Source organism: Lutra lutra, chromosome 17 (genome assembly GCF_902655055.1).
Source record: "Lutra lutra chromosome 17, mLutLut1.2, whole genome shotgun sequence".
Classification (NCBI taxonomy): Eukaryota; Metazoa; Chordata; class Mammalia; order Carnivora; family Mustelidae; genus Lutra; species Lutra lutra.
This window is the reverse complement of record NC_062294.1, coordinates 30,900,811-30,928,667: the sequence shown is the minus strand read 5'-3', so window position 1 is coordinate 30,928,667 and position 27,857 is coordinate 30,900,811. Positions and strand designations below refer to the sequence as shown.

Genomic DNA, 27,857 nt, shown 5'->3' with positions numbered 1-27,857 from the left:
GTTGGAGAAGTCTTTTCATGATTCAAGCCTTTTGACATTTAAAACATACAGTTTTGCCTGATGATTAATTTTCCTAAACTGTAGTCATTAAACTATTTTTTTCCCCTTGAAATGGACCGTCAGTGGCTTAGCAGCATTTAATCAAATGTGATAAAACCTAAGATTTATAAAATCATTTAATAGATGTTGCAACACCTGCTTCTAACTGCAAACAGTTGAAAACAGACTTCGCTTGCAATTAAGTCTTATCACTTGTGACATTTTTTTTCCCAAGCAATACTTCATGGGTTTTCAAAATGACAATGACAGAACTAATACACAATTACTGTCACATGTAGTTTAGCAATTAATTTTGAAGACATTTGTCTAAAGGTTTCACAACAGAATATAAAATGGTTCTTATTGTTATGTAATGTTAGTTTCAATTCACAGAAAATCTCTTACCATCAGCTCTGCTTCTGATGGGTCGGAGGCAGATAATTTCTTTGTGGAACACAATTGCCTCCTTGTAGATGTGATTAGGCATCGTTCTAAGACTGTTTGAACACTGATACCTGTCAACTAATACATCTTATGAAAAGCTTCAATTTAGACATAAATTTTCCTACAGCAAGAAATCTATAAATTTATAATTAGAATCTCTTGCTGTTCAATATTTGTACATAATACAGAGTACAAGAGGATTATGAAATATTGAAAGCTGAATTCATTATTCATAGCCCACAACATACAGTAAATATTCTTTGAAATACAACAACAACTTTGAGGAATCCATATCCCCTTCTTTCTGAATGTCTTACGCACAGAAACTATGGACACCATAACCCATACCCTCATTTTTGCCAGATTAGGATTCTGGTCAGGGTTGACACTTTCTGTTTTTAATTTTCATTTTATCATAAGCAGTTTAAGACTGTTGCCAGTGGTAATTTGCAATTTTTATCAAGACCTCTTCATTATAGCTTCTGACAGGACAGATGCTGTAATTAATCATGCAAGACAACTGGGGATAGTGGTTCACACTGTTCTCAAAGAGGAGCCACTACAGAGCGAGAAAAGGGGGGAAGAAATGAACACTGAAATAATTATTTTCACCATCCTTTTTAATAGCAATAACACAATGCCGTAAGTTCTAGCCCCAGACAGAGGACAACCGCTTTCTCCTCTATACTTACCTTGCCACTTGCATCTTAACAAAATGATCATTAAAAAAAAAATAATAATAATTCCAATTTTCTTAAGAGGTCCTGGATTTAGACCATACACGATCCAAATTCCTAGCAACGAATATCCTATTTCCAACTGAACACAGAAGATGATGCTTTGGCTCAAATAAACGTTGGTATGTGGCATCCTCTCCCATCATATACATATTCAAGCAATCGAAAGTGAAATTTGACATATCATTTTATTTGAAAAGTGAACATTTTCCTGGTTGCATCAAAATACAGTCCACAGTTTTTACTGAAATGTGTTTATTCTATAGCAAGATAAAAGCATTTTTGTTTTAGTTAAGCAAAATACAAACAACTTAATTGCTGCTATCATAACTCATAAAAAAGTATAAAACAGCATAAAAACACAATAAGCAACGTAGCAATGAATGGTTTATGTCACCAGTGTTTACGTTAAAGCCTCGTTTATGAAAACTTTACAACACATGATATGAAAACTTACAACTTTGAAAGAAAATATTTACATTGATTATTCAGATGTGGTGCGTTTTTTAAATATTCTACCGGTATCACATCATAATAAAAACTCTTGCATTTTTTTTTAAATCTTAACTTTTTGTAATAACTGCTTTCATTTAAGTGCATTTCCCTTTTTAAAAATACAGTGTTTTTATTTTTCGAAACTTGTCACTCAAAACACAGAATATAATATTCACATTCTTTTCCTCTAATTGGAATGAGTATAATGGGCTAACAGTGGCCATAGATATCGTTACAACATATACTGTGGTCTGATTTGGAGAAGTCATGGGTTAAAAAAGTGGAAATGAGTCAATAATGGAATCTAATCACTTGCATTTTTTTTTTTCTTTTCTGGAGAGATTTAGGAAAAAAAAATAAGAGCTTTGGCAAAAGTCTGTGATTTACATTATTTTTTTTTCATGACAAAAAATGCCATTAACGATTCACGTCATACAAATGTTTGTATGAAACCGGATCTTCATATTTCAGGTAATTAGGACTGTGCTTTTTATTTTTTTAGGGCTCCGGAAGTTCAAATAGCCTCGAAGTGTGGTTTATTCACTTCTGGGGGGAAATAAGGCCGTTTTCTATGACTCAGAGAGGCCAGTCTACAGTCATCAGTATGTCCCAGGATTCGTTAAACTGTTTGATTCACATATTGTAGGTATATAGCCTGAATAAATAAAAAAAAGGCATCACATAAAAGAGCACAGCTTTCTCTTGTTTAAAAACAAAGTGATTTATAGTCAGCTAGAAGATGATACTCAGCTACACTGTGTTCTTATTGCCTATCTAATAGACACTTGAGAGGACCATGTGATCTGTTACACGTTTCCGCGTCACCGACAGCAACTTACGAGCCGCGGCCGAGGGCGCGCGGCGGACCCTCCTTCCGTGCGCCCGCCGCCGAGCGCACCTGCCTCTGCCGCGGGCGTCTTCAGAAAATACTGACCTGCGACAGTACTTGAGTCTGTGTCTGAGCCTGTATTTGCGACTGGTGCTGCTGGGAGGCCGGCTGGGGGCTCCCGAGGGCGGGGAGGGGCGACGTCATCTGCGAGGCGGCGGGGGAGTGCTGCCGGGGGGAGGGCTGGGACGGGTGCTGCATGTGCTGCAGCTGCTGCAGCTGCATGTGCTGCTGCAGCTGCTGCTGCAGCTGCTGCTGGCTGATCTGCTGCTGGAGGTGCTGCTGCTGTTGCTGCTGCTGCAGGTGCTGCTGCATGTGGTGCTGGAAATGCTGCTGCTGCATCTGCTGCTGGATCTGCTGATGCATTTGGTGCTGCTGCAGTTGCTGCTGCTGCATCTGCTGCATCTGCTGCTGCTGCTGCTGTTGCTGCTGCTGCTGCAGCTGCTGCTGCATCTGCTGCTGTTGGGTTTGCACGGAAGTGCTCACTTGGGTGGAAGAGGCTGAGCCCACCAGGGTTGCTCCCATGGAGCTTATCAGCGGGGCCCCAATGTTCGATGGCATGTTGGCTGCGATGGTGACCGACGCCACGATCTGGTTCATGGGGAGTCTCATGGTTAGGGGTTTGGGGGCGATTGACCGAGGGAGCGATTGTTGGAGAGTCTGAGGGGAGGCCGACACGGTTGCGTGTTGCGACAGCGGAGGGTTGAGAAGGAGCGAGGATGTCAGATTGGTGGACGCCAGGGTCTGCTGAACGGAGCGGATGGTCTGGGCTTCTGCTGATTCAGCAGCAGCCTGCATGGTGGGGGAGAAAAGTCCCCAAATATTAAGATAGCCAGAGACTGACAGATTGAACTGTTTTTAAGTACTGTAAATGGATTTTTTTTAAAAGATTTATTTATTCGAGAGAGAGAGAGAGAAAGCGAGAGAAAGCATGAGAGGGGAGAAGGTCAGAGGGAGAAGCAGACTCCCCGTGGAGCTGGAGCCTGATGTGGGACTCGATCCCAGAACTCCGGGATCATGACCTGAGCCAAAGGCAGTGGCTTAACCAACTGAGCCACCCAGGTACCCCTGTAAATGGATTTTTAAAACATGACTGCCGTTACTCATTCTTCCCTAGACCCAAGTCTCTGGTCATGTGACTTTTTAGCTTCCCCTCCCCAGAGGGAGAGTGAAATCTCCCACCCCTGGGATCTTGGCCAAGCCTGGTCCCTTCTAATCGCTCTGGGAATCCGCCATCACCATGTGTGTGGTAAGGGACATACGGTCCAGTCACCACACGGAAGTCAGCCCAGCCCCCACCAACCTCCAGGCTGACTGCAGACTGAAGCAGGACCAGCAGATCCTGTGGGGCCAAGACTGCGTAACTAGCCAGTTCTCTGGTACCCTCTGAGATAAAGACTCCTCTGTTTTGGGAGTCTTTGGGGCTGGTTGTTACACAGCACGATGTAGCAAAAGGTGGCTGATACACTTCTTCAGCAGTTAAGTCTGAGCTGACCTGCATCACTAAGAAGCATATTGAAAGACAACAGAGTACAGACTGCCTGCATTCCAGTTGCGCTCAACTACTTAACAACTTTGTGACTTTGGGCAACTTAATGTGCCCATCTGTTCCACACTTTCCTTACCTACAAAATGAGGTTCTATGGCATTTACCTTACATAGAGGTTTTAAGCATTAAACTGACTCATATTTGTTAAGCATTTAGATAGGACCTGGTCTACAGAAGCATTTAGCATATGTGAGTAATTTTTATGAATTAACAGTTACTATTATCAGAAAACCACGACTCGAAAACATCAGGGCTCTGCACGGGCATAGCAGTGTGGGACCGTGCTCATGTGAATGTAAGAAAAATGTAACTCAATTCTGCAGAGATACTAAATGGAAGTATAAGAAATATAAGAAATTGTTTTAGTTGACCTGGTATTTTCAAAGATCTGCACAATTTATCACAGGAGTCCTAGATGAGGGGAGAATGTTCAGCACTCAGGTGATCCCATAACCTCTCACAGGATAAGAATAACTGATCTGATGTGAGGCTCAACGACAGAGAGAAATGACCTATTACATTCTGCACTGAACAAACACAAATATAGCCACAAAAATAAATACTTTTACTCATGCAACGGTGATGGACATAATTGTGCTTACTATTTTTTCTTATTCGTCACAGAATTAGGTGTTTCTGGAGGCATCGAGCTGATATCCAGTCTCGTCAGTGATACGGAATGCTTACTTCCAGATTTGTATTACTCACATTTTAAAAATCTACTGTGAGAAGGAACCTGAGAGGTGATCTTGTATTGGAAATCACTCAGTGTGGGAGAAGCCAAGGCTAATGGCTTCTGTTTGAACACATTATCATTGTAAAGCACCATGCACCCATGGACAGCTCTCTGGTTTTGTGCAGAGGCTTGGTGGCCTTGCATGCCTACTGGAGGGGCACATTCTAAAGCCTTAGGGTAAGAAGAAACCTGCAAAGACTCATCCACCATCTTAAAAAACCGTTAAATCACCCATAAGGTAAAATACACACAGTGTGGTACATATTCACAAGAAAATAATTCTTATATACTCTAATGTTTAAAAACCACCCAGCTAGTCTTAGTATGAAACTACAAGGGAATCTATATTTAGACACCTGGGCAATCATACCCATGTGCCTTTCAGATGCCACCCTAGGGGCGAATAGAAATGAGTAGATGAAAGAGGTCTTGCTTGCCTGCCAGGTTTACTCCCTTATGTTTTACTATTAAGCTCCTATTAATTTTTGTTGGTTGTTGGGAAGATTCAAAGTAATATAGTACAGTGGCGCCTGGGTGGCTCAGTGGGTTAAAGCCTCTGCCTTCGGCTCAGGTCATGATCTCAGGGTCCTGGGATCGAGCCCCGCATTGGGCTCTCTGCTCAGTGGGGAGCCTGCTTCCTTCTCTCTCTCTGCCTCCATCTCTGCCTACTTGTGATCTCTCCCTCTTTGTGTCAAATAAATAAAATAAAATCTTAAAAAAAAAAAAAAGTAATATAGTACAGACAGATCTTAAGAGAGGGGGCCCAGGCTCTGAATGTAGGGGCAAATGTTAAATGCATGTATGATGCAACCCTACTCACGATTTCTAATGAACATTGAATTTTTGCTGCCTGTGACCTCATTCCTTGGATGAGATCTTCTATCTGGGGCACAGAGTTCAAACTTGGGCTTCCCACATGATGGCCTTTAACTTGAGGACCAAGATCACATGCCCCGGAGTCTCTGCCCCCATGATTCTTTCAATTATTTGAATATAGTCTGATTTTCAGTCCTTACCATCATGGAAGCAACCCTCCAGAAGGGCTTTCGGCTGGTTACCATTCCTTTTTAAATTGTAGGGGCCAAAACAGAACGAATTCTTCAGATGTGGTCTCATCACCATGCTGTATAACGGATACTGCTTCATGTGAGCTCACCACTTTGGACGCTATCTCATACGTTTGGTTCAGACTGAAATTATTCGCAACATCTACCTCAAGGACTATTTTAGTTCCTGCTAGGGCTCTGAATATAAATTAAGGATGCTCTCAAACTGCGCTAACTTAATGAAAAACAAAACAAAACAAAACAAAAAACCCCCAACAAACACTATTTTAGATTTTTTCCTTTTAAATTCCATCTTACTGGTTTTCGGGAATCGCTGACTTCCATTCGGAGCTACTTCTGAATCCTGATTCTGGAACCCATATGTAACTTTCACAGTACCCCTTCCACCTCAGTGACAGACTCGAGGAGTCCAATCGTGGTTGCTGTTTCCCGAATGCCTTTTGAGATACCCGCTCTTGGCTGAAATCCACGTGTGGTCAATTATTCATGCTCTAATGCACAAAGATCACATATTCCTGCTTCTGGGTAAATGAATGAATAAATGATCCACTTAGGAAGTACATGTACACTGTTCCTATTCACGTCACCCCATCTCATTAGCCAACTATATACCTCCCTTCTTAACATCTGTAGCCCACACATTCGGCTGTTGCCTGCCAATATGCAAATCTGAGGCCAGGACTGGTACATCTTACACGATGGGTCTTGCAGCGCCTCAGAAAAAGGTTTTACCATTGACCTGATGAATGTTTTCTCTTTCTAATGAAGTGGAAGGTGTCCTAACAGCTGGCAGTGGAAAAAAGGGAGGACCTCTCCTGATCTGATTTGAGCAGCTGCCAATGGTACATCTTAATATAAAGAAGCAGCAGCTCAGGTGAGGAAGAGAAAAAAAGGAATGACACCCTTTCTAAATGGCTTTGCTGGCAACGCCTACCATGGCTTGCAGCCCTACGTGGTACCTGAGGCAACGCGCAAGATGATGGAATGGAATGCCCGATTGCCAGAGGAAATACATCAAGAGCAAAAACATTAGTTCAAGTTATTCTCCCCAAAACCTCTCTAAATTCTAGGAAGGCCAAAGACAAAGTTAATTAAATCTTAAAATATAACCTAATAGCTCATGCTCCTTTTGGATCAAGGTAATAATAATCTAGACTGACATTTGCTTTGGGATACTGGTGCATTTTATAATACATCAAGGTCCATTTTATACTCTATATATAATACATATACATGTCTTTTTTTTTAAGTACTTGGAGCATAATTTTATTTTAAATAATCATGAGGTTTATTTATTTATCTGATGGGGAACAGTTTGGTCAAAAATGCGACACCCCCATTACAATAATATAACCATTGGAGAATTTACTTTAGGATGTCCCAAATATGACCAAAACACCACCTGTTTAAATAGAGGACATTCGCATAGATCTCAGTCCCTGACAAAAAGCAAAGATAAAGAGGCTATTAAAAACCTGTCTACCCTATTTGTGTCTGTTAAATAGTTTCAACACGCAGAAAGAAAGACCACAGAATCTTCTGGAAACAACTCAAGATTCAGCAGCTTCCATTAACTCCTACTTTCTGGGCCATCACTGTGGTCATCTCTCATGGAAACGAGTTTATGAGTTGTCCAAGATGCCTTTTTTTTGGTCAACTCTAAGGGGAGCTGCCTTGATGTTTTCAACGCCCAGGGGGTGTTCTCAACGCCGTGACTCAGAGACCCGCCATCCCCATGCAGGCTTACCTTAGAAACGAGGCTGGCCCGGTATGCGGCCAAGGCCTTCAGGTACTCCTTTTTGGCAGCTTCGGTTTTCCTTTTATACACCTATTAAAAAAAGACCACAATTAGCACCACCTTTAGCATACAGCTTCTCAGCCATAAAATCACAGCCACGCAAATGAGGTCACAACTGAACTCACCGAAAAAGTTGGTCTGTGTGGCTTTGATTTTTAAATGTGAACACACACACACACACACACACACACACACAGACATATTAAAACAAAACCCTGCCATGCTCATCAGAGCACAATCTTGATGTTTCCGATGATAAATGGGAACAAGATTTCCAGTTGTAGCACAGATGCCTTGAGAGAAACAGTGGAAGGCCTCACGCTAGGGCAGGAGATAAAGAGCAAGAAGAGTCAAATTGGCTACCAAGGTTCAAATTACAGAAAATCCCAAGTTTCTCCATCAGTGCCTCCTTTCCCTCACACGTATTTCTAACCTGCACCAAATCAGAGGATTTAGAGACCAACCACAACAGGTACGTGTTGTGAAGGCACAAGAGAAAAGAGGAAACCACCTTGGGTTTCTTTGGAAGGAAAAAAAAAAGCCAGGAATGAGAAATTTCTGTTAGTGAGGCCAATGAGTTACATAAACAAGTCCCAATATATTAAACGTGATGGGTGCTTCCTTTTCTTAAGGGTGTCTGATGGCCGTCTGTTAGACCAAAATGCAACTATCTTTCCAGAGATAAAAGAGGTAGGAGTCTGCCAGTCCCCTTAGGATTACATTCTGGGGACAGAAAATCAGTGTGCCACATACAACAATAAATGGTCAAATTCTACAGCTGCACTGCACCATCCCAAGCTAGTAGGAATGAGGTCATGATTTGTAAAGAAAAATCAAGGATTTTCCCCCCATGTTCATTTCTGAGATGGTGATTCTATTTTGTTACTAAGAGAGGTCCATTCATCTGAGGACATGGAACGTCCATTCCTACTAATGGTCATTGGGAGTTTCACACAAGGAGCAAGGAAGCCATTCTTCCTCTCTGTTTGTGGCGGAGATGCTTTAAGGGGAAGCCCAGGAGTCCAGACCCTAAGGAAGTATCTCCTGCCAGCTTGGCTAATCACTCAATACCTCTCATATGGCCGAGCTTTTCAATGACCTTGGAATAAAATTTCAAATGCCCAGTGATGGTAGTGAGACTCGTGGAGGTGGGTTCAAAGTTTGGAGACCCACCAGGACGGCATAAGGGTTTGGACAGATGATCAAAGAAAAGACAAGAGGGATGGACCTAATCCCTTTGTAGTGCCCTTTCTGAAAAAAGGGGGCAAATTTCACATTACTTAAAATGAAAAGATGATCATCAAAATTTAGGTGGGCAGGATGCCACCTGAATTTCCCCATTTCTCCTCTGAATGGGTTCTGAACACGTACCCTTAAGGGGGACCAAGAAATCCATATAACTGGAGAGGGGCTTGGATTTACTCAACTGTGTTTCTAAATTCCATAGCTTAGAAAGGCCTTGATGAGAAACAGTCATATTAAGTGAACGTTCATGCAGGAAAGATGTAAGAGGGGCGCCTGGGTGGCTCAGGCTTAAGTTAAGCGTCTGCCTTTGGCTCAGGTCCTGATCCTGGGGTCTTAGGATCAAGTCCACATGGGGCTTCCTGATCAGTGGGGAGTCTGCTTCTCCCTCTCCCCTTTGCTCCCTCTGACCCCCGTTCATGCTCTCTTTCTCTCTCAAATAAATAAATAAATAAAATCTTAGAAAGAAAGAAAAAAGAAAGAATGGAAGGAAGGAAAGGAAAGGAAAGGAAAGGAAAGGAAAGGAAAGGAAAGGAAAGGAAAGGAAAAAAGTCCAGGAAATACTCTGGTGACTTTTTCCTATATGGCCATGCTGGGTCTTTACCTTACCTGCTTTTGTTCTTCTCCAAGGCTGTCCCACATGGATGCCACGATTTTTGAGACCTCTCCAAAAGTGGCATTGGGGTTTTGCCCTTTAATTGCAGCCTGTGTGTCCCTGAAAAACAGGGCATATGCTGACACTGGCTTCTGGGGCTCGTTGGGGTCTTTCTTTTTCTTTTTCTTTGGAGTCTTGGGCTTCTTGCCAGAATCTGGAGCAGCTCTTTTCTCTCCAATGGCCTGCAAAGCAGGAAGAAAATTCACTGCTTAGAATGTCCTTGCAGAGAAGGTGGCAAGACCTACCCAGGTCCGCAACTGTACTGTGAAGGTTTTGTTCAGCTGATTCATCAATAGAGGAATCCCCAGCAAAAGCAGGGGAGGGGTGAGTTTTCTTAGAGTTAACTGGACAGCAGAGATTAGCATTTAGAACATTGATTAATGAGACCCAGAAGTATCTTCAATACATTCACAACATATGCTCTAAATAGCAATTATGGTAATGAAAAACAGAACAGTCTCTGTACCAGGCAAAGACGTGCGTGCGTATGTGTGCACGTGTGTGTGTGTGTATGCATTCCATGTGTACACATACAATATTTTACATTTTCAGAGGCTTCAGAAGTAACTGTAAGTAATTCAGGATGTTGATCTTATCCAGATATTTTAAATGAGGTCCCTGGCCATAGTCACATGAATCGACTTTCGCAAAGTTTCATTTTTTTATTTTACCAGAACGTTACCTTGCTCATGGGTCTCCAGAAACTAGCAGAAATTAGCTACAATCCCCGAGCTTGCACAAGAAAAGAAAAGTCATCTTTATTTCTTTAAGTCATGATAACGTTCGAAACAATAGGCTAACAAGAACTATAAAAAATGTCAAAATTCCTTTAACTGGAGATAGAGAGGAAATTTTCTTCATTAAAATTAAAAACCTCTAAGAGTGCAATGATTGTTAAAATCACCAAGGCTGAAAAGAAGACTGATAAGAAAACAGTCCCACGGAAAGTAACTCTGTTCAAAAGCTGACTGCCACAGGGACAGTAAGTGCCTCACACATAGTTACCATAGGTACGCTCTGAGATCAAGGCCACAGAAATGACCTGGGTATAACTCTCCACGTTCATATACCCTGGAGCTCCAGATTCACCTGCTACTCCCATCATCTAATTTCAGTGATCATATACTTATTAGAGAGGCAGGAGGAAAAATTTATCAGCCTTGCATTCTCTCCCTAGATTACAACAGGACTGAACTGAAGATCATTTTGTAGCTAACTTCATCAGGAAAGCTGAAATATGTGACAAAATCGTTTTTTTTTTTTTTTTTAAGATTTTATTTATTTATTTGTCAGAGAGAGAGAGAGAGAGAGAGCGAGCACAGGCAGACAGAATGGCAGGCAGAGGCAGAGGGAGAAGCAGGCTCCCCGCGGAGCAAGGAGCCCGATGTGGGACTCGATCCCAGGACGCTAGGATCATGACCTGAGCCGAAGGCAGCTGCTTAACCAACTGAGCCACCCAGGCGTCCCCAAAATCGGTTTTAAAAGCCAGCCGTGGGGAAGATCAACAGAGAGAGACTCAAGTTACTAACAGATTGGTTTTTTAATGGCCTTGAGTCTCGGATCCTAAATTCAAATTTTCCGAGAGTATCATTACCTCCTGAATGAGAGTCATTTGGAACTTAATCCGATTACTAAAATTCTTAAGGAGAAGACTGTGAAGTAACTTGTCTCTGAGAGCTCTGAACCCTCAAGATGGGGGGGAGCCACAAGTCTACTTCTCCGTGAACCCCCCTCGAGTCATAACAACTGTGTACTTCACACAAGTAGTTTACACACCTCCAATGGTGGTAAGCCACATCTCAACTCTCCTCCAAAATGCCATCTTTCATAACTCACGATTAATTCAATCATCTTCAATAATGGTCTTTTTTTTCCTCTAAATTCTCAGGATAAATGAGTCTTATTTATTTCTAGTTAATGAATCTGAACTTTTAAGAGACTCGGATTCTTTTCAGTTAGAGACTGAACAGGAGCCAAGTTTTCCTTCAGTGAAAAATATCACTTTAGCCCCATAGGAAAAAATATATATATAGGGACACAGATTTTTCTAATTGAGTCCAACAACTATACTGTTTTCCTGGAAGAAAAGTTGATACTGTTGGCACCAACAATGCCCCAACTGATGGCAAGGTGAGAGTAATTTCCAGGGCAGCCTTTCCAAAAGAAAAACAGCTCGATCTCTCTCTCTGTAAACCAGCATTCCATGGTGACAACCTTTGATATTTCCCTTGGATAACCATGACTTGCCCTAATCATCATTACTTTTGAAGAGTAAACCTGAAATGAAGAATCTCACAGTTTAAACAAAAGCTCAGAATTAATTCTCCATAGGAAACCTGAGCGTTGGGGAAGGGGGAAGGTGGAAGGTGGAGTTTACCCTCAATGATGATTTTAATCTTTCTTTCTCAGCTCAGGTGCTTGGAAGATAACCAATTGGATTCTGTGCCTTTACACAAAACCTAGACCCTTGCTTACAACGGAGTAAGCGAGGAGTCGCAGATAAGATTCTCCTTAGCCAGGACAATTTCAGAGTGGTACAAAAGTGAGTAGAAGATCTGTGGCAAATGTGAGTGAAATGAAAGGAATCCATGTGACTTGTGTCCTGGCCAGTTGTAACTTAGCAGGGCCTTTTTCACATCTCTTGAGTTTCTTTATAATCATTGTTCTCAGGTCACCTTCATAGAAATCTGTGAGCAGAGACTGTTGATACATTAATGCATTGACCCCATCTGTGTCCAGCAGGGTGCTAACATGTCCAGTGAGGTGTTAACACGTCCAGGGGGTGCTAATGTGTCAGGACAGATCAAAACCTTCTTCTTCCAATCCCTGCAATATATTCTTACCTCCCTTTCCTCCTCTTCCTCACTTTCAACCCTCTCTAGTTCCTCTTCTTCCATTTGCTACTTAAAAATAAATGATGCCCAGGGCTCTGGCCTTGACTTGTTCCTTACACACACTGAGAAATCCCGATTACTTCCATATCTTCACATCTAGGTGCTGATGGTCCCCAAATGTGTAGTCCATCCCCCATGAACTGAGTTCTAGACTCAAACATGGCTGCTTTGATTTCAACCCAGACCATGCCAAACTCTCATCTTCTCCATGGGAGAAAAAGTAACACTCCTCTTTCTGGGCCGATTCTCTCATTCCCTAATAGTCCTTGCTGGCTCTCATACTAAAATCCCATTTATCTTTCATGCCTTCAAATCCCAGTGGATTACCAATCCCAGTGGATTACCTCATGATTCTCCCTCTTACTTAAAAGTCTCGCTCATCTGGTACCTCCTGTCCATTCCTTCCTTGGCTAAAAGGAAACACTTCATAGCAACTGTTGATCATTTCCTTTCCTCCAGTCCCTCCCTCTGTAATACATTCTCTACACAGCCAAAGCCATCTTTCTAAAGCATGAGTTGCTTATGCCCCTCCTCTATGCAAATAATCAGCTCTCAACTACCTGCAGGAGAAAGGCTACCACATTTCAGCGACTGCTTTCTTCAATTCCTATTTCTTTCTTCCCCACATCAAACTGTTCATGATACTCATAAATTGACGTGTACTTCCACTGCTCCCTCGACCAGAATGCTGGCCTCTCTCTTCTGCCTCACAAACTTTTATGTATCCTCTTAGACCTAATTCAAATATCACCTTCTCAATAAACTCTTCCTCAAATCACTCTTCCAAGCAGAATCGATTACAATCTTAGCACACCAAGATACATCAATTATACCTCTAATCACATCTAATCGCATCTAGAGCTAGTATTAAACATTGCTTTTCATCCCCAGTGGGGAGTCCCCCAGGAAGTAATTCTCTTATAAATCTTTATATCACCAGAACCAAGTAAAAGGCCAAGCACAGAGTAGGTGTACAAAATATGATGAAAAAGGAAAGTACCCAGGACAGGTAACTTTAATGAAACAGAATACCTTTCTAAGCATTCAGAAAAGTCCTCCCTGAAATTAAGTTTTGATTTCAAACCATGTATATTTGAACTATCATTCTCTATGACAAAAGCAGAGATGTGGAACGATTATAACCTACCAAGTGATCAACACAGAAGGTGTAAGGCTGTCAAATATGACAGTGGCTCAGCCAACTAACTGGATGAAACTTATTCACATGAACATTAACTCAGAAGCAGAGCACTTCAGAACTCCTGGGGAATCTAGCGGAAGTCCTCCCTTCCGCAGAATGGGAAAATCATGCCTACAAGAGTTAAGTGACATTTCAATGCCTTATAACCAGTAGGAGAAGCCAGATCTCCCAATTTCCAGTAGAATAAGCTTTTTCACAGAAAACAAGTAAGTAAAAGAGAGAAGAAAAAAATTAAACTGTCATGAATTTAAATGCTAACAAATGCAGAAAGAAGGTAATACCATGAGTGAAATTCGAAGACACAGCATGGGGTGATTCCAAGTTCTTAGGTAGTGACATAATGAAGGCAGTCAGTCAACTTACTCTGTTGGATTCATCACCATCCTCTTCATTGATGGAGCTGGAAGGGGAAGGGGTTGCAGACTTGCTCGCTGGTGGTGAAGGAGAGGTGTGTGGCATACTGGCACCTCCCAAATTCAACCCCAACTGGGCGCTGAGCTGAGACTGGTTGATGGTGGTGAGCTGAGTGGGAGGCATGATCCCAGAGCGAGCAGCATCAGTCATGTGGACGATGGACCTCATGATCAAGGAGTGATCCTGACGGTACTGGGGCACTTGTGTGTGGCTCTGGTCCTAAAAAGACAACAGACAATGGTGGGGGTGGAGGGGGGAGATCTTAGTCTTCCCAAATATCAACAAGCTGAAAATGTTAGCACTGGTTCCTTAGATAGGTCTGACCTACTCCAGGATGATAGTCCCTGTTCATTAACTCTAAGGACTCATGCCCCAAAAGTTGAAAGGTCAAAAGCACAAAGCCCAAATGGTCCAGCCTCATTAGTCTATTTCACTCTAGAACTGTCACTGAATGACTTTTAAAGAAAATAATAAAAGACCTGGCAGTGAAAGAAAACGTCCAACTCTTATGGAGGAAATGGGTAAGAAAGGGTTGAAGCAGAGGCTCGGGCCTTTCTGGCTCAGCAGTTGGTCTAGTCCTCCATCCTTCTCACACACACTTTCTAGCTCCATTCCCCTTGACCCAGCTCTGTGAAGGAAGGTGAATCCAGTCTTTATTTTATCCTTCCGGGAATGCATCTGACATGTAGAGAGGACGGGCTTAGGGAAGCAGAGAGCCAACATCTGTTTGCTTCAGGGCACCCTTTCTATAAAACCCTCTGTGGTTAACCAGAGGGTCATTCCAATTCTGAATTACATTGTCAGAGGCATCTGGAAGTCATTCAATGTCTTTGGAATTGGATATCACTTTCTTCTTCTTAAACCTGCCTTGTTTTCTTTCCTTCAACCCGCCATGATTTAATGGGCTAATGGATTTTAAAAATATGTATAAGGAGGAGGTAGAGATCGTCAGAATTAACTTCTCTGAAAATTACTGCAGTCCCTTCGAAAGTAGCCTTCTGTTTTTGGCAGTCATGTAAAAGGCTGTAGAGTTGTTGCCGCTGCTTCTTTTTTTTAATTCCAAAGAATCAAAAAAATGAAGACATGCTTTCAAACAACTTAGTTTAAGACTTGTCTTTAAGTGTGAGTCTGTGATTTTTACGGAAACCAAATTCTCTTGACTCACAGTCACCCAAAATCCAATTCTATACACAAGCCTACAAATTTTTAAGTGTTCTTCTTTTGAGTCTTTCCAGTAACTTATTTTTGCTTTTTAAAGAGGCAACAAAATGAGTTGTAAATATCTAAATTGGAACATTTGGTTTCTTAATATTAAATATATAAATGCCACTAAGTAAGAAGCCATAGCTATCAATACGAAACTGGTTGAATAAATTATGATCTACCATACTACAAAGTATTATGAGGCTTTTTAAAATAATGAATTAGATTTATGTGTATTGACTTAGAACAGGGTTTCCAATCTTGGTTCTATTGACATTTTGAACCAGATAATTCTTTGTTGTGGGGCTGTCCTTTGCCTTGCGGGATGTTAACCGCAATCCTGGCCTCTATTAGATGCCAGTAGCAACTTCTCCCTCCCCACCAGTCATGGCAATCACAAATATCTCCAGACGTTTCCCTTGAGGGACAAAATTCTCTCACCTGAGAACCACTGACCTAGAGTGATATCCCAGCTATCATAATTGAAAAAAATGAGTTGTAAAATAATTAGAGTATAGCCCCCCTCTCTTTTTTTTTTTTTTTTTTTAAAGAAGTATCTAGGGGCACCTGGGTGGCTCAGTGGGTTAAGCCTCTGCTTTCGGCTCAGGTCATGATCTCAGGGTCCTGGGATCGAGCCCCGCATCGGGCTCTCTGCTCAGCAGAGGAGCCTGCTTCCCCCTCTCTCTCTGCCTGCCTCTGCCTACTTGTGATCTCTCTCTCTCTGTGTCAAATAAATAAATAAAATCTTTAAAAAAAAAAAAAGGGAGTATCTAAACTTTTAACAATGGTTATATTATAAGGGGTAGAACAGGAAGGGTGAAGAGAAGAGCATCTTAAATGCTTCCATTTATAAAAACACAAAATGAATTAAAAAACCTAAAATACTTGAGTCAAGAAAAGCTAAAAAGAGCAATGAGCCATTAAAACAGAATAGCTAATTGCTTGGGTTACATCTTAAATATATAAACTTCCCATTCCTAAATAGTTTGAGTTATTAAATTGCTGTGCCATCCCAGGAGAAACGTGTCACATGTACTAGAACAATCACACTCTTTTCTGTCTCACTGACAGTATCGATATCGTCTTCCACTGTTCCTAAAATATCACATTCTATTGGCAGGTGTTCCTCCGCAGACTTGTATCACAATAGTGGATTTTACATTATCGGTTCGTCCTCTTTTTTTTTTTGATTGGCATTCTACTACTCGTATAGCTTTTTCTCCTCAAGAATTTGAGCTGTCTACTCTTCCATGTTCTTTTCAAGATTTTTTTTTAAAGATTTTATTTATTTATTTGAAAGACAGAGATCACAAGTAGGCAGAGAGACAGGCAGAGGGAGAGGAAGGGAAGCAGGCTCCCTGCTAAGCAAAGAGCCCGATGCGGGGCTTGATCCCAGGACCCTGGGATCAGGACCTGAGCCAAAGGCAGAGGCTTTCACCCACTGAGCCATCCAGGCGCCCCTCAAGATTTTTTTTTGTGTTATTTATTTGTCAGAGAGAGACAGAGAACACATAAGCAGGGGAGATAGCAGGTTCCCTGCTCAGCAGGCAGCCTGATGTGGGACTCGATCCCAGGACCCTGGCAGGGTCCCAGGACTCGATCCCAGGAGCCAAAGGCAGACGCTTAACCCACTGAGCCACTCAGGCGTCCTTACTCTTCCATGTTCTGTTGAAGTTCCACCATTGCTTGCTTACATCATTTCCACCCTCCAACTACTGGCAATTAAGCTACCCTCTTCTTTTTATTTTTTTCTAAGTTTTACTATTATTTTTTAAGTAGGCCCCATGCCCAACATGGGGCTTGAACTCACAACCCCAAGATCAAGAGTCACATGCTTTACTGACTGAGGCAGCCAGGAGCCCCTGAAGCTATCTTATTCTTCATTCTACACTCCATATGTGTTCTTCAGAATGCACTTTAAAAGTCCTTTCAGACTTATTTAAACCTAGATGTTTTAAGTGTTTACAAGCAACTTCCAGAGTCCATTTGAATTAAGTATTTTAATTTGGACTGTAAAACAATAAATTAGCTGACTGGCATGACTGGGAGATACGATGATCTGATTTATGCAACTTTCTCATTAACATAGAAGTTGCTTTGCTCTAATACCTATGAAAATCAGCACATACAGATACTTGATTGACTTGTCTCACATCTACAGCATTCCAGATGAATCTCATCATCAAACAGAAGGCCAGGAAGTAAGTTTTCTTGGCTTCATCAGCTCTTTCTAGCTTCTATGGAGCTAGGGTGATGGGAAAACTGTGCTCTAGGGAGCCATGGCCCACCAGTAGAGGCATGTGTTGACAGAGAGAGATGAATGGGGCCCCAAGCTCTCTACCACCATCACCTCCCCACCCTGCCCTTCAATGAAAGCACTCTCTATTCATTTATTTTATAAGTTGAGCGTGCTCGTAACATTTCACTTTAAAAAAGAGAGAAATAATGGGGATGTTCTGCAGTGGGGACAGGGGAACACTACTCAAGAAACATACTGGTGGTAAGGCCCAGGCCTGACACAGCTTAGAGCCTTCACATCTGCAATCATGTGGGCCCCATCTTTCTGACCTCCCATGGGACAACACACTGAGAGCCTCTGAAGTCTTTTCAAGGAACCCCTGACCACATCACTGATATGTCAAAATGTGCTAGCTTTTGCCATGGTCCACAGCTGTCCCATAATAACTTCCTATGCGTGAGGGTTACGGGATGAGGAGATTAATGGTAAAAGGGTCTTTTTAGAAATTCAAGTTCCTTTAGGGCTGCCAATTATTCACAACTACCTTGGGGAAGTTGGTGACTCTTAACAGTTCCAATCGTTTTCCATAAAAAAGGATAACCTTTGAAAGATACTTCCTTTGATCTTAGGATTCCCACTTAAAGAAAGATGTCAGCACAGTTCAAAGGTACTTACTGAGCACCCATTATGTGCCAGGCCAGAGAAACCAATAGACCAATTGCTCAAATCCTTGAAAACTAGAAAACCAGCATGTGATTCTTTTAAACACTACCCGAGTGAAGCATAATTTAGAGTGGATTAATAGATTGACAAAGCACAGGCAAGAAGAATTCATATCTACTCCTCAAAAATAGCTTGCAATTTCTCCTAGTAGTCATGACACAATAAGGAAATATATAACCATCGATAAAGCCCTAAGAGATGTAATGCATTTTTGAAAATCATTACCTCTCCCCTATTTGAATTCAGTCTTAAAAGACTTACCCATGATCACTGAAAGGCAAAGCAACTAGCGGGTTCTAAGAGATTGCCATGATTATGTCCGACGTAAGAGCTGAATGCTAGCTTTCACAATTACATTTTCTATCTAGAGTTCTCTTGTATCATTTCCTAAACTGTTCATCCTTTGGGAAAAAACTCCTTCTTTCCTTGATCTTCTTTCCAATAACTTCCAAACTCCTTCTTTCCAATAATTCTTCATTGGGGGAGGAGTATCTTGGGCACAGTAGACTGCTTAGCACCATCTCTGCTTCCTACACACTAGATGGCAGAAGCCTCCCCTCTCCAACCTGGTTGTGACAATCAAAATGTCTCTCGACATTGGCAATTGTCCCCCTGAGGATGGGGGGCAAAATGCTCCTTGTTTGAGAACTACTTTATTAGGCAATTATAATGCAAACATCTTGGGTGTGGAGGAAGAGGAGGAGCCAACCAGGAAAGGAGGGGAAAGAAATCATGCTCCAGGTAGAGGGAACAGCATGTGCAAAGTCTGAGGTAGGAGAAAGCTTGGCATGCCTGAGAAATGGAAAGGATGCCAGTACAGGTGGGAGCAGGGTGGGCCAAGTGAAGAGGGCAATGCAATGGACGGAGAACTGGGAATGCTTCCCGAGGAGGTGACCCACTAGAGCCAAGGTGCAAAAGGAGAGTAGAAGCTACGTGGCTAGAAAAGAGGGAAGAGGATCTAAGGCAGAGAAGAATATGTGTAAAGGCCTGGTGCACGAAGAAGTAAAGGAGAGGCCAGGGTCACCGGGTCAGGAAAAGCAGGACTAGCTATGAAACTGGAAAGGCAAGGAATGACCATAAAATGACAGTGTATCCTAGGAAGTCTGCATATTATTCAGAGTGTAGAAGGATGTCACGGTAAGTATAAAGAGTGGTTATCTATCTAGCAGGGTTATTTATTCCAATAGATATTAATTGATCGCCCCTCCAGGGCAACCCATCTAAATCAATGGTGGGCTATTGGATTATAATATAAGTAATATAAATATATATCCTAACACTTTAACCTACATTTTGAAGAGGACCCAAGTCTTTCTGAACGGGCAGGCCATGGACTTCACAAGATAAGAGGAGGCACACTGCTTTCTAGTTGCCCATAAGCACATTTCAACAGAGCTTTGATGGTCTGCACACGTCTTGGTGCGGGGAGTGCCCAGCTGACATGCCCTTCTCTCTCCACCTGGTAAGAGCCTCTCTGTCTTTTTTTCTTAAAACAGGAAACCATGGAATGGATATTTCTGGTAGTGGTCCCTCATTTTCTTAAATTGCCTGAGATCCAATTTATTCCTGAACATTAATTATTTGAGTGAACTGTTAAAATCCGAATAATTTTATGTGAAAAGGGAAAACTTTGGATCACTAGCATAAATTAAAACCCAGGGACACGTGGACCAACGGAATGCCAAATAAATACCCAGAAAAGGAAACAACACGGTTGCAGTCTATCTAAATACGGGGCCTGCCTAAGGCTCTGAGCCAGACCTCTGCTTTCTCTTATTTAAAAAGGATAAAAGAGGTGTGGAAGACTTATTAGCCCCACACTGAGACTTTCTCCTGGACTTAAACAAGACTAAAAGCAATTGGCAAGGTGAAAAATGTCCTCACTAAATTACAGTGGGGTATTACCCTTGGACACAAATCATATAAAGATATGTCGGGACTCTGGGGGTGGGAGGGGGCTGGGTGGGAAATGGGCAGTTTGCTCTTTCCTTCTCAGCCAACAAAACTCTACCTCCTCTACATATTAAATCTGTTCTTTCTCATTCTACCAGTCCTGGAGCAAGGGCCGGTCTTGGTGCATGGGTGAAACCCCTTTCCCTCCTCCATTGGCATTTATTATAATATCTGTGTGCTGCACGCTTAGTAGTGTATAATTACACATCCTCAAGTACTGGGTTCAGGTTTCTTTGGCAAATGCGAGACGGGGGCTTTCGAACTGATACCTTATTTGAGGTATCACACATGACTACTCTATTTTATTTATTATTTTTCTCATGGCAGTGTCACTTACTTCCTTCTGGGTTGATTTTTGCTATAAAAGATTTTTAAACATCTAATGTGCATCTTTTGTGCACGTTTACAAATAAATATTCTCTGTAACGATCCAATGTTAGGTTTTCATAACAGAAGACAGCACCTAATTAAGAAGCAAATAACCCAAATATATTAGCGAGTGTGACTAAACACATTTGCACTGGGGTGGTTTTTTTAATCAATATTTCTTGAGAAATGGAGCAATTAAACAATTATCAGTAATAAAAATTGCTTTGTATTAATAAAGATCAGAGAACTACAGATACGAAATTCAGGTCGGTAATTTTACACTCAATTATTTAAGTTACTGCGTCCTATAGCGATGTTAAAACTTTGTCTCCAAATGAACAACAATCAACTGTCACGGCCAGCTAGTGTATTCCTGACCCCAGTAAACCCTGAAATAAACACTGTTATGACAAATGCATACCAAGGATAATTACAGACCTACATACCACAAACCTTAACTTCATCAAAATATCTGCCCTGAAATAGATAATTTTTCCTTAATAGCTACCCTCAGGGTTATAATCAAACATACCTACACATGAGTGTTTTGTGAAAAACAGTCTTCCTGAAAGTTAATTAATAGTTTCTTAGCAAAATAAAATTTCCAAGAGTTAGCCATAAAACACTTAATGGTATTGCACCTGTAGACCCCGTAACTCCTTTCTTTTACCAAGGAGTCGGCTCCTTGTTGATTTCATTCAGGCCCCAAAGAAAAGTTCAAGGAGGAATTCCATGTTTACAGCTGTTTATACCTCAAATGGCCTTTCATTTCTTAATAATCAACTTATGCTCTTAATAGCAAATACGCAGTCTTTCATTCATTCATCATATATGCAACAGATAAAACACTTATTGAGCTCCTGGTGTATTCTAGCCCAGACACCGTTCCAGGTGCGAACGCAAGAGGCAAGACAGGCAAGAGGAGGGGACAGGCTGTGTATGGGCAAAAGAGGTCACTTCAAAGAGTGACAGGTGCCACGATTAAAGGAAATGGGACAACAGCACGGAGTATACCCCTCTACAAAAAAAGTCTGAGCCCTCACGCCAGTTTTATTCGGCAATCTGAGCGATGTAAAAAATGCTGTCTCTCCTGTCCCTGACCCACTGGGAGGTGCTGGCGGCATCACCATATAGTAGGTTACTATAGGTTATATAAGCTAAAAACAAGATCCGGGGCAATAAATCAGGGCATGACTTTCTAACAATTCTTTTTCTTGAGTGTTATCAATCAGGCAAGTGATCACGTGTCACATTTTGCACACACGCAAACTGGGGTTAGCAGAAGTTTGGAACACGCTCCACCTTTTAATGGATGACCGTGAAGTTAACTCAACTTTAAAGACAGAATAAAGAACATTTATTTTAGGGGCACCTGGGTGGCTCAGTGGGTTAAAGCCTCTGCCTTCGGCTCAGGTCATGATCCCAGGGTCCTGGGATCGAGCCCTGCATCGGGCTCTCTGCTAAGCAGGGAGCCTGCTTCCCTGCCTGCCTCTCTGCCTACTTGTGATCTCTGTTTGTCAAATAAATAAATAAAAAAGCTTTAAAAAGAAAAAAAAGAACATTTATTTCAAGCTATGCATGGGCCAAGGCTATTTGTTCTACAAAGAAAGGCAGATCATAAAAATGCCTGTGGCCTGTGTATTTGGGGCACACAATGGTCAAGGTGTAGTAACTGCTAAGTTAAAAGTGTGGATGTGAAGAACCTTTAAAACAGTTATCAGACTCTGCGAGTTTTTGGATGACCTGGAAGAGATGCTGGTATTTGAGAAAGCAACTTTGTACATAGGATAATCACTCTCTAATCATTGAGAACAACATATGGCACTTTGGTAGGTCTCAACAAATACCTGCTAAAGGTTGATACCATTTCAATGTGCTCACATTTGGACTTGAAATGGATAGGTCCCACTCCACTCAAAGTGGGTGTTCTATTGAGGTAATTGGTGCCTTTTCTACTGTTGACTCAGAATAAAAATACTTTTTTTGACCATCACTTGACCAAAAACATATCTAACTCGTCATTATCATTCAATCTGTAATCATTCAATCTGTATAAGAGACTGTCGGTCCCTCCAATGGCTACGTGGTAATTATCCTGTGGCATGTAGCTGTGCAGACTCTGTTGACAATGACAATGAACATGTGCATAACAATAATAAGGGCTTGTTTTAATAGAACGTTCCACGCGTTAAACACATTAATGACCCATGAAATAACTGTTTTATCTGTAACACATTAAGCAACATTGCTAAAACAATGTATTAAGTGGAAGTCTGCTATTTCTCTAAATGTAAGATTTCTTCTTAAAGTATAAAAATGGCATGAAAGTCATTTTATAAAAACGAAAATAATTCAACTTTGAAATCAGAGCCATAAGAACAATGATTTCGAGAAAAACTTTGAAAACAGGCCTGGTAGTTTTCGATGTGTTATTCTGCTTGTAGCCTCATTTCTCTGCTTATAAGTGGTATCTGTCCAGAGTGTGACTTAAGAATCTTATGAATATTTTAAAAGCTTTTAATTTTCTTCTCTGCACGCATATCTTCTAAAAGACTTTTATCACTCCTTTTCTTTTTCCTTAACAGGTACAGAGCCTCCCATACTTCAATACACTTCCCTTACTTCCTGCCTTTTCAACTTCCTAACACTATGTCTGATATGACCAGAGCAACGAGAGTAGCATTTTCTATAAATATGCGGTATCACAATTAAATCCAAAGCAATATCAAACAGAAGAATGTCAGTCCTCTAAACATGAAATATAATGTATGAAGGAAAAGTATGTGAATTATCAGTGTGTTTTATAAATTCTCTTTTGGGGGGCATTCAAAATATCAGACTAGAGACAATTATTTTACTGTCTGTTTCTTGGATATCAAAGAGAATTTTGAAATTCATCAAAGCTAACCTTCTGTTATGTACAACAGGCTAAGCTGAAAAGAATGTTAACAAGTTCAATTTTCATTCAATCAGCACTACTGCTCTCTGAAATGTTTCATTGCAGGAAAGAAATAAAAATAATCTATATGGTAATTATGAGGATGAATCCCCCAGTAACTTTCAGCTACATGAAAGGTCAGTTCTATTCAAGATATTTTATCAGTCCCCTGCACATACTCCTGTCCTGTCATTTTAAATCTGAACAGCATTTTATTTTCCCATTTACAGCTACCTGCAGAATTAAGTACTTAAGCCAAATAAGAAAAAAAAAAAAAAAAAGAAAGAAAGAAATGTTGAACGCTGGCAAAGGCTATAATAGCACAGAGATAAATCGTTCAGCTGCTCTCTCAAGCCTCTAGGGCTGCTGATTTTTCTTCTCCTGGTGCACTGTGGGTATTCAAAACTTGTTCAACATGATTTCATTTCATTTCAGGCACTGCCTCAGAAAACTAAATTACAGAATCAATCATACAGAAGGTCAGAGTGAGACTTCATTACAAGTATTGCATGCTTGCATGAATATCTTTCATTTATGACTGACCCAATATGTCACAATGGCTGTCTAGTAAAAATAATCCACTTTCTGAAATTGATGTACTACTGATGTCAGTACTACTCAGCAGGCTGGGCAGATTATAGAGAGGTGTTAAAAAAAACAAAAAAAAACAAAAAAAAAAAACCACCACCAAACCCTTTGGAGCGCACATTGTAGATTTTTAGAATTGCAATCTTTTGGAGATTAAAATAATTTCCAGATGATCATCTGTACTGACAATAATGCTTAGAGGTAGAGTTGTTTTTTGTTTTTGTTTTTGTTTTTTTAACCAGAATATACTGTTGGTTTTGACTGGCCAGCTGCGTCCTGTTTCAAAATACACATACCCCCCCCCCGCCACCACACACACACGCAAATCAAGGTTGTTCTCTGAAGTCACAAACGCATTCACGTTCAATTTTTCAACAATTTGCTTTCGACTACGAGGGCATTCTTTGCATATGTTGAAATATGAATGCTAATCACTGGGCTCTTTTTAATCCCCCCTGTTTTGTTCCCCGCTTTCTGTTTTTACGTATAATGGCATAAAGGTAAGGAAGATAAACACGTTGTGTTTGTTGCCAACAAAAATGCGGCTCATCAGTCATGTGACGAAGCTGTCAGTCTTTCTAAAGGAAAACCGTGAAGCTCTGAAGAGAAGCCGGTTGGATACAGCATGAACAAGCTGGCTTCTCTCCTTCTGGGATAGTCTTAATTCACCGCAGCAATCCTTAACAGACGGCCATATTCATTTGGATAATAAAACTTCTTACTTGGATAAGGTCTGAAATATCCTGAAATATCCAGCACACACCGGGAAACCAAATGCATGATGTATAAAGTATTATTTATTATTTTTCTGGTGACCTTCCTAAGGCAAATCTCCAAGGAGCTGCTGTGGAGTATTATGATGAAGCCAGCCAACTCGGTACCCGGAGGGAGATCTAGAAGAACCTTGACATAGCCTATTTTTAACCATGCCTCTGGCGATTCTGAATTCAAGTTTATAGGTGAACATGTCAGGTAGTACATAGAACAAAGCCAACGACACATTGTATTCATCATAATTCTGTCCAAGTACATTTTATTCTTTCCAACATTTGTGATTTAAAATCCCATGACATTTCTTCAAGGTGAAATCCGACTAGAATTTTCAATACAAGATTAGTTTGTTTCAAGCCAAAATAAATATCACTCAGGTTCAGCAAAACTTCAGAAAGGCACTCCGTAAATGTGATGAGGTCTATGTCCGTACCGTGACAACAGCCTGCACTTAGCTAAAGCACTTCTCCTTTTAAAAATCAATGAAATAATTCAACTGCTTTAGTGATTAGCAATACATTACAAAAGAAGCATTAAAAATTGAGTCCTCTCTCCCAAGGCCAGTCCGTGAAAGCATTGTTCTTTAAGTGTATGTGAATATCATAATTATTTTATGATTCCATCTTTAGTTCTTTCCAATATAGTAAATTCAATTGACCATGAAATGAAATTTCATAGTCAAAATGCCTCCTTTACACTTTTTTATTGCAGCAATAACAGTTAAGGCAAGGTAATTCATCAGATGTTTAATTTAAAGGCAGATTCTTATATTATTAATAAATATTTACCAATTTAATAAAATACACATTTTAGCATGCATTCTATGGTCTTTTAACTATTTCTGCAACTGAAATGAGCCTCGCTGAGCATCTGTGAATAATGGCGAACCCCAATAAACTCCCCTGGTGACTAAACACCCTTTTTATTTTCATGAGTTTCTGAGCACCGCGCTACAAGGCTGATTGTAGAGGAACAGAGGACAGAACCCTCCATTCCAGTGTCAAAGGGACAGAAATGTTAAGAAAGTCCACAGGAAACAATTATTTGCGATGGTGAGGGACGTTTATGAATACTTAATGACCATTTCCCGACTGTTCGCTGCATTCTTTTCTGATAAAAAAAAGTAAAAATAACAGCCCTGATGTTCAGCTCAAACACAAAAGATCACAAGCAAAGAAAATTATGTTGCCGCAATCCTATTTGGGAAAGTAATCTTATATCTCAGAGAGCACGCTGAATCTTTGCGCCACTAATCCACTATACATTTTGCAATCATCTGTTGTTATCTGGGGAATTAACAATGAAACCAATAAACATCACTGGCATGGTCCTAATGTGCAGAGAAATATGTAAACAAGAAATAGGATTTGTTTTTTGTTATACCAACACATCTGTTTCATTTTAGCAGGGTTAAAAAAAAAAAAACCCTATAAACTATTAATCTTGTTTTAAAACATCTGCTTAGTACCTCACCTAGATAGACACAAATGTATTATATATAGTATGATGGAAGGAAAAGCCAATCCCAGCAGAAGACTTTAAAATACTTAAGCAGATTTACTCTGGTGATTGCTGACTATAATTGCACACTAAGAAAAACAGAACCAAAATTATTGCATTAGTGATTTTGGCTCTCTGGAGTGCCTTGTTCCATGTTTATGACAATAAATAACACAATTAGGTATATTTCACACAATAACCCACTCTATGTTTTCCTCTGCTGGCTATGAGCAATTACTCTTTTTCCCTTTCTCTGTATCCCAGTTTGATATTTCATTTGAGGTAGGAGCAAATCATGTAGCATAAACATTATGTTATAATCCAACGAATGCAAAAGGCCTAGGTACCTGGTATGGGCCTCCATTTCTAAAATCTCTCCTGGGCAAACTTTCGATTCAAGTACATCTCTGTGTTAGACCAAAGCCAAGGGAAGACTGCCTACTTCCCAACCAATGGATCAGACTTGTTGAAAATCATTTCATATCAGAAGGATCTTGCTGGGTCATCCTCCATCATGTGATCGTCAATCAACCCATAACCCTCTCGCCTCTGTGCTTAAATGGCACCGGGAAGAATAATCCTCAGGTCCATCGGCAGATGGGCAGAAGCCCGTTTCAGAATGTGCATTCTCAGGTCTTTACCATGAGAAGTGCAAACAATTAAAAAAACACTTTCAAGCAATAAAGGTAGCACCTACCATATGCAACCCACTGCTATGAAGCACGCCATCTTGTTCCACGAGATTTCTTGAGATTGTAATGGAAGGAAGATCCAGGCTTTGAGGGGGGAACTGGGGTGTGAACTCACTTCCCTGGGAAGGCAATGGATCACTGAGGCCTTGAAAGGGTAGAAGAACATCAGGCATGCCCAGGGCGGGGTCTGACTCTGGAGGAGGCGTGATAGGGGGGATCTCAAACTCCTCATCCCCAAGGCTTGGCGTATGGAATGTCTGCTAAAAGGAAACAAAATAGAGACATCTTCATATTCTCTTCCTACGTCTTATTTCTCCTTAGAGGGAAAAAGAAAGATTTTGCATGATAACACTGCATAGCTAGGCCAAATATTTATTTCTCAAATGAAAACATCTTAAACACAGATTTCCATATATAAAGTTTTGCTGATCGTTCTGATTAAAGATTTAAGTCTCATTATCATATGGTTTTAATGGAGTATCAGTATTAACAGTTTTTTAATGCGTACTTAATTAGCAACATCTGTCTTTGTTGTTAGTGAGAGCATCAGCGACATTAGACTTGGCTATATAACAAATTGCCACTTTATTGATATGTTAGCGAAACAGCTCAAGCCGCTTACATTATCCACATGCTTCATAAAATGCTGACGATTTTGTGGTGCACACACACTACATTAATCCGGAAGTGAACATTACACATATTTACTTTCTGCCACAACATA

At 40.9% G+C, this 27,857-nt stretch overlaps 1 protein-coding gene across 2 annotated transcripts in view; it reads right to left on the bottom strand.

Annotated features, from left to right (window-relative positions):
• Positions 1 to 1,085: 1,085 nt before the first annotated feature.
• The window catches only part of TOX3 (TOX high mobility group box family member 3), a 108,935-nt gene continuing 82,163 nt past the window's right edge, over positions 1,086 to 27,857 (bottom strand). Inside the window, exons 3-7 of one of the 2 annotated variants that reach the window (XM_047712027.1) lie at positions 27,139 to 27,390; positions 14,107 to 14,376; positions 9,603 to 9,830; positions 7,701 to 7,781; positions 1,086 to 3,393 (exon numbers count right to left, since the gene is read on the bottom strand). In XM_047712027.1, the coding sequence (XP_047567983.1) occupies positions 2,635 to 3,393; positions 7,701 to 7,781; positions 9,603 to 9,830; positions 14,107 to 14,376; positions 27,139 to 27,390 (1,590 nt within the window). In that variant the 3' untranslated portion in view covers positions 1,086 to 2,634. Of the gene's footprint in view, positions 3,394 to 7,700; positions 7,782 to 9,602; positions 9,831 to 14,106; positions 14,377 to 27,138; positions 27,394 to 27,857 lie in introns of both variants that reach the window. The other variant, XM_047712026.1, reaches the window with a different exon arrangement.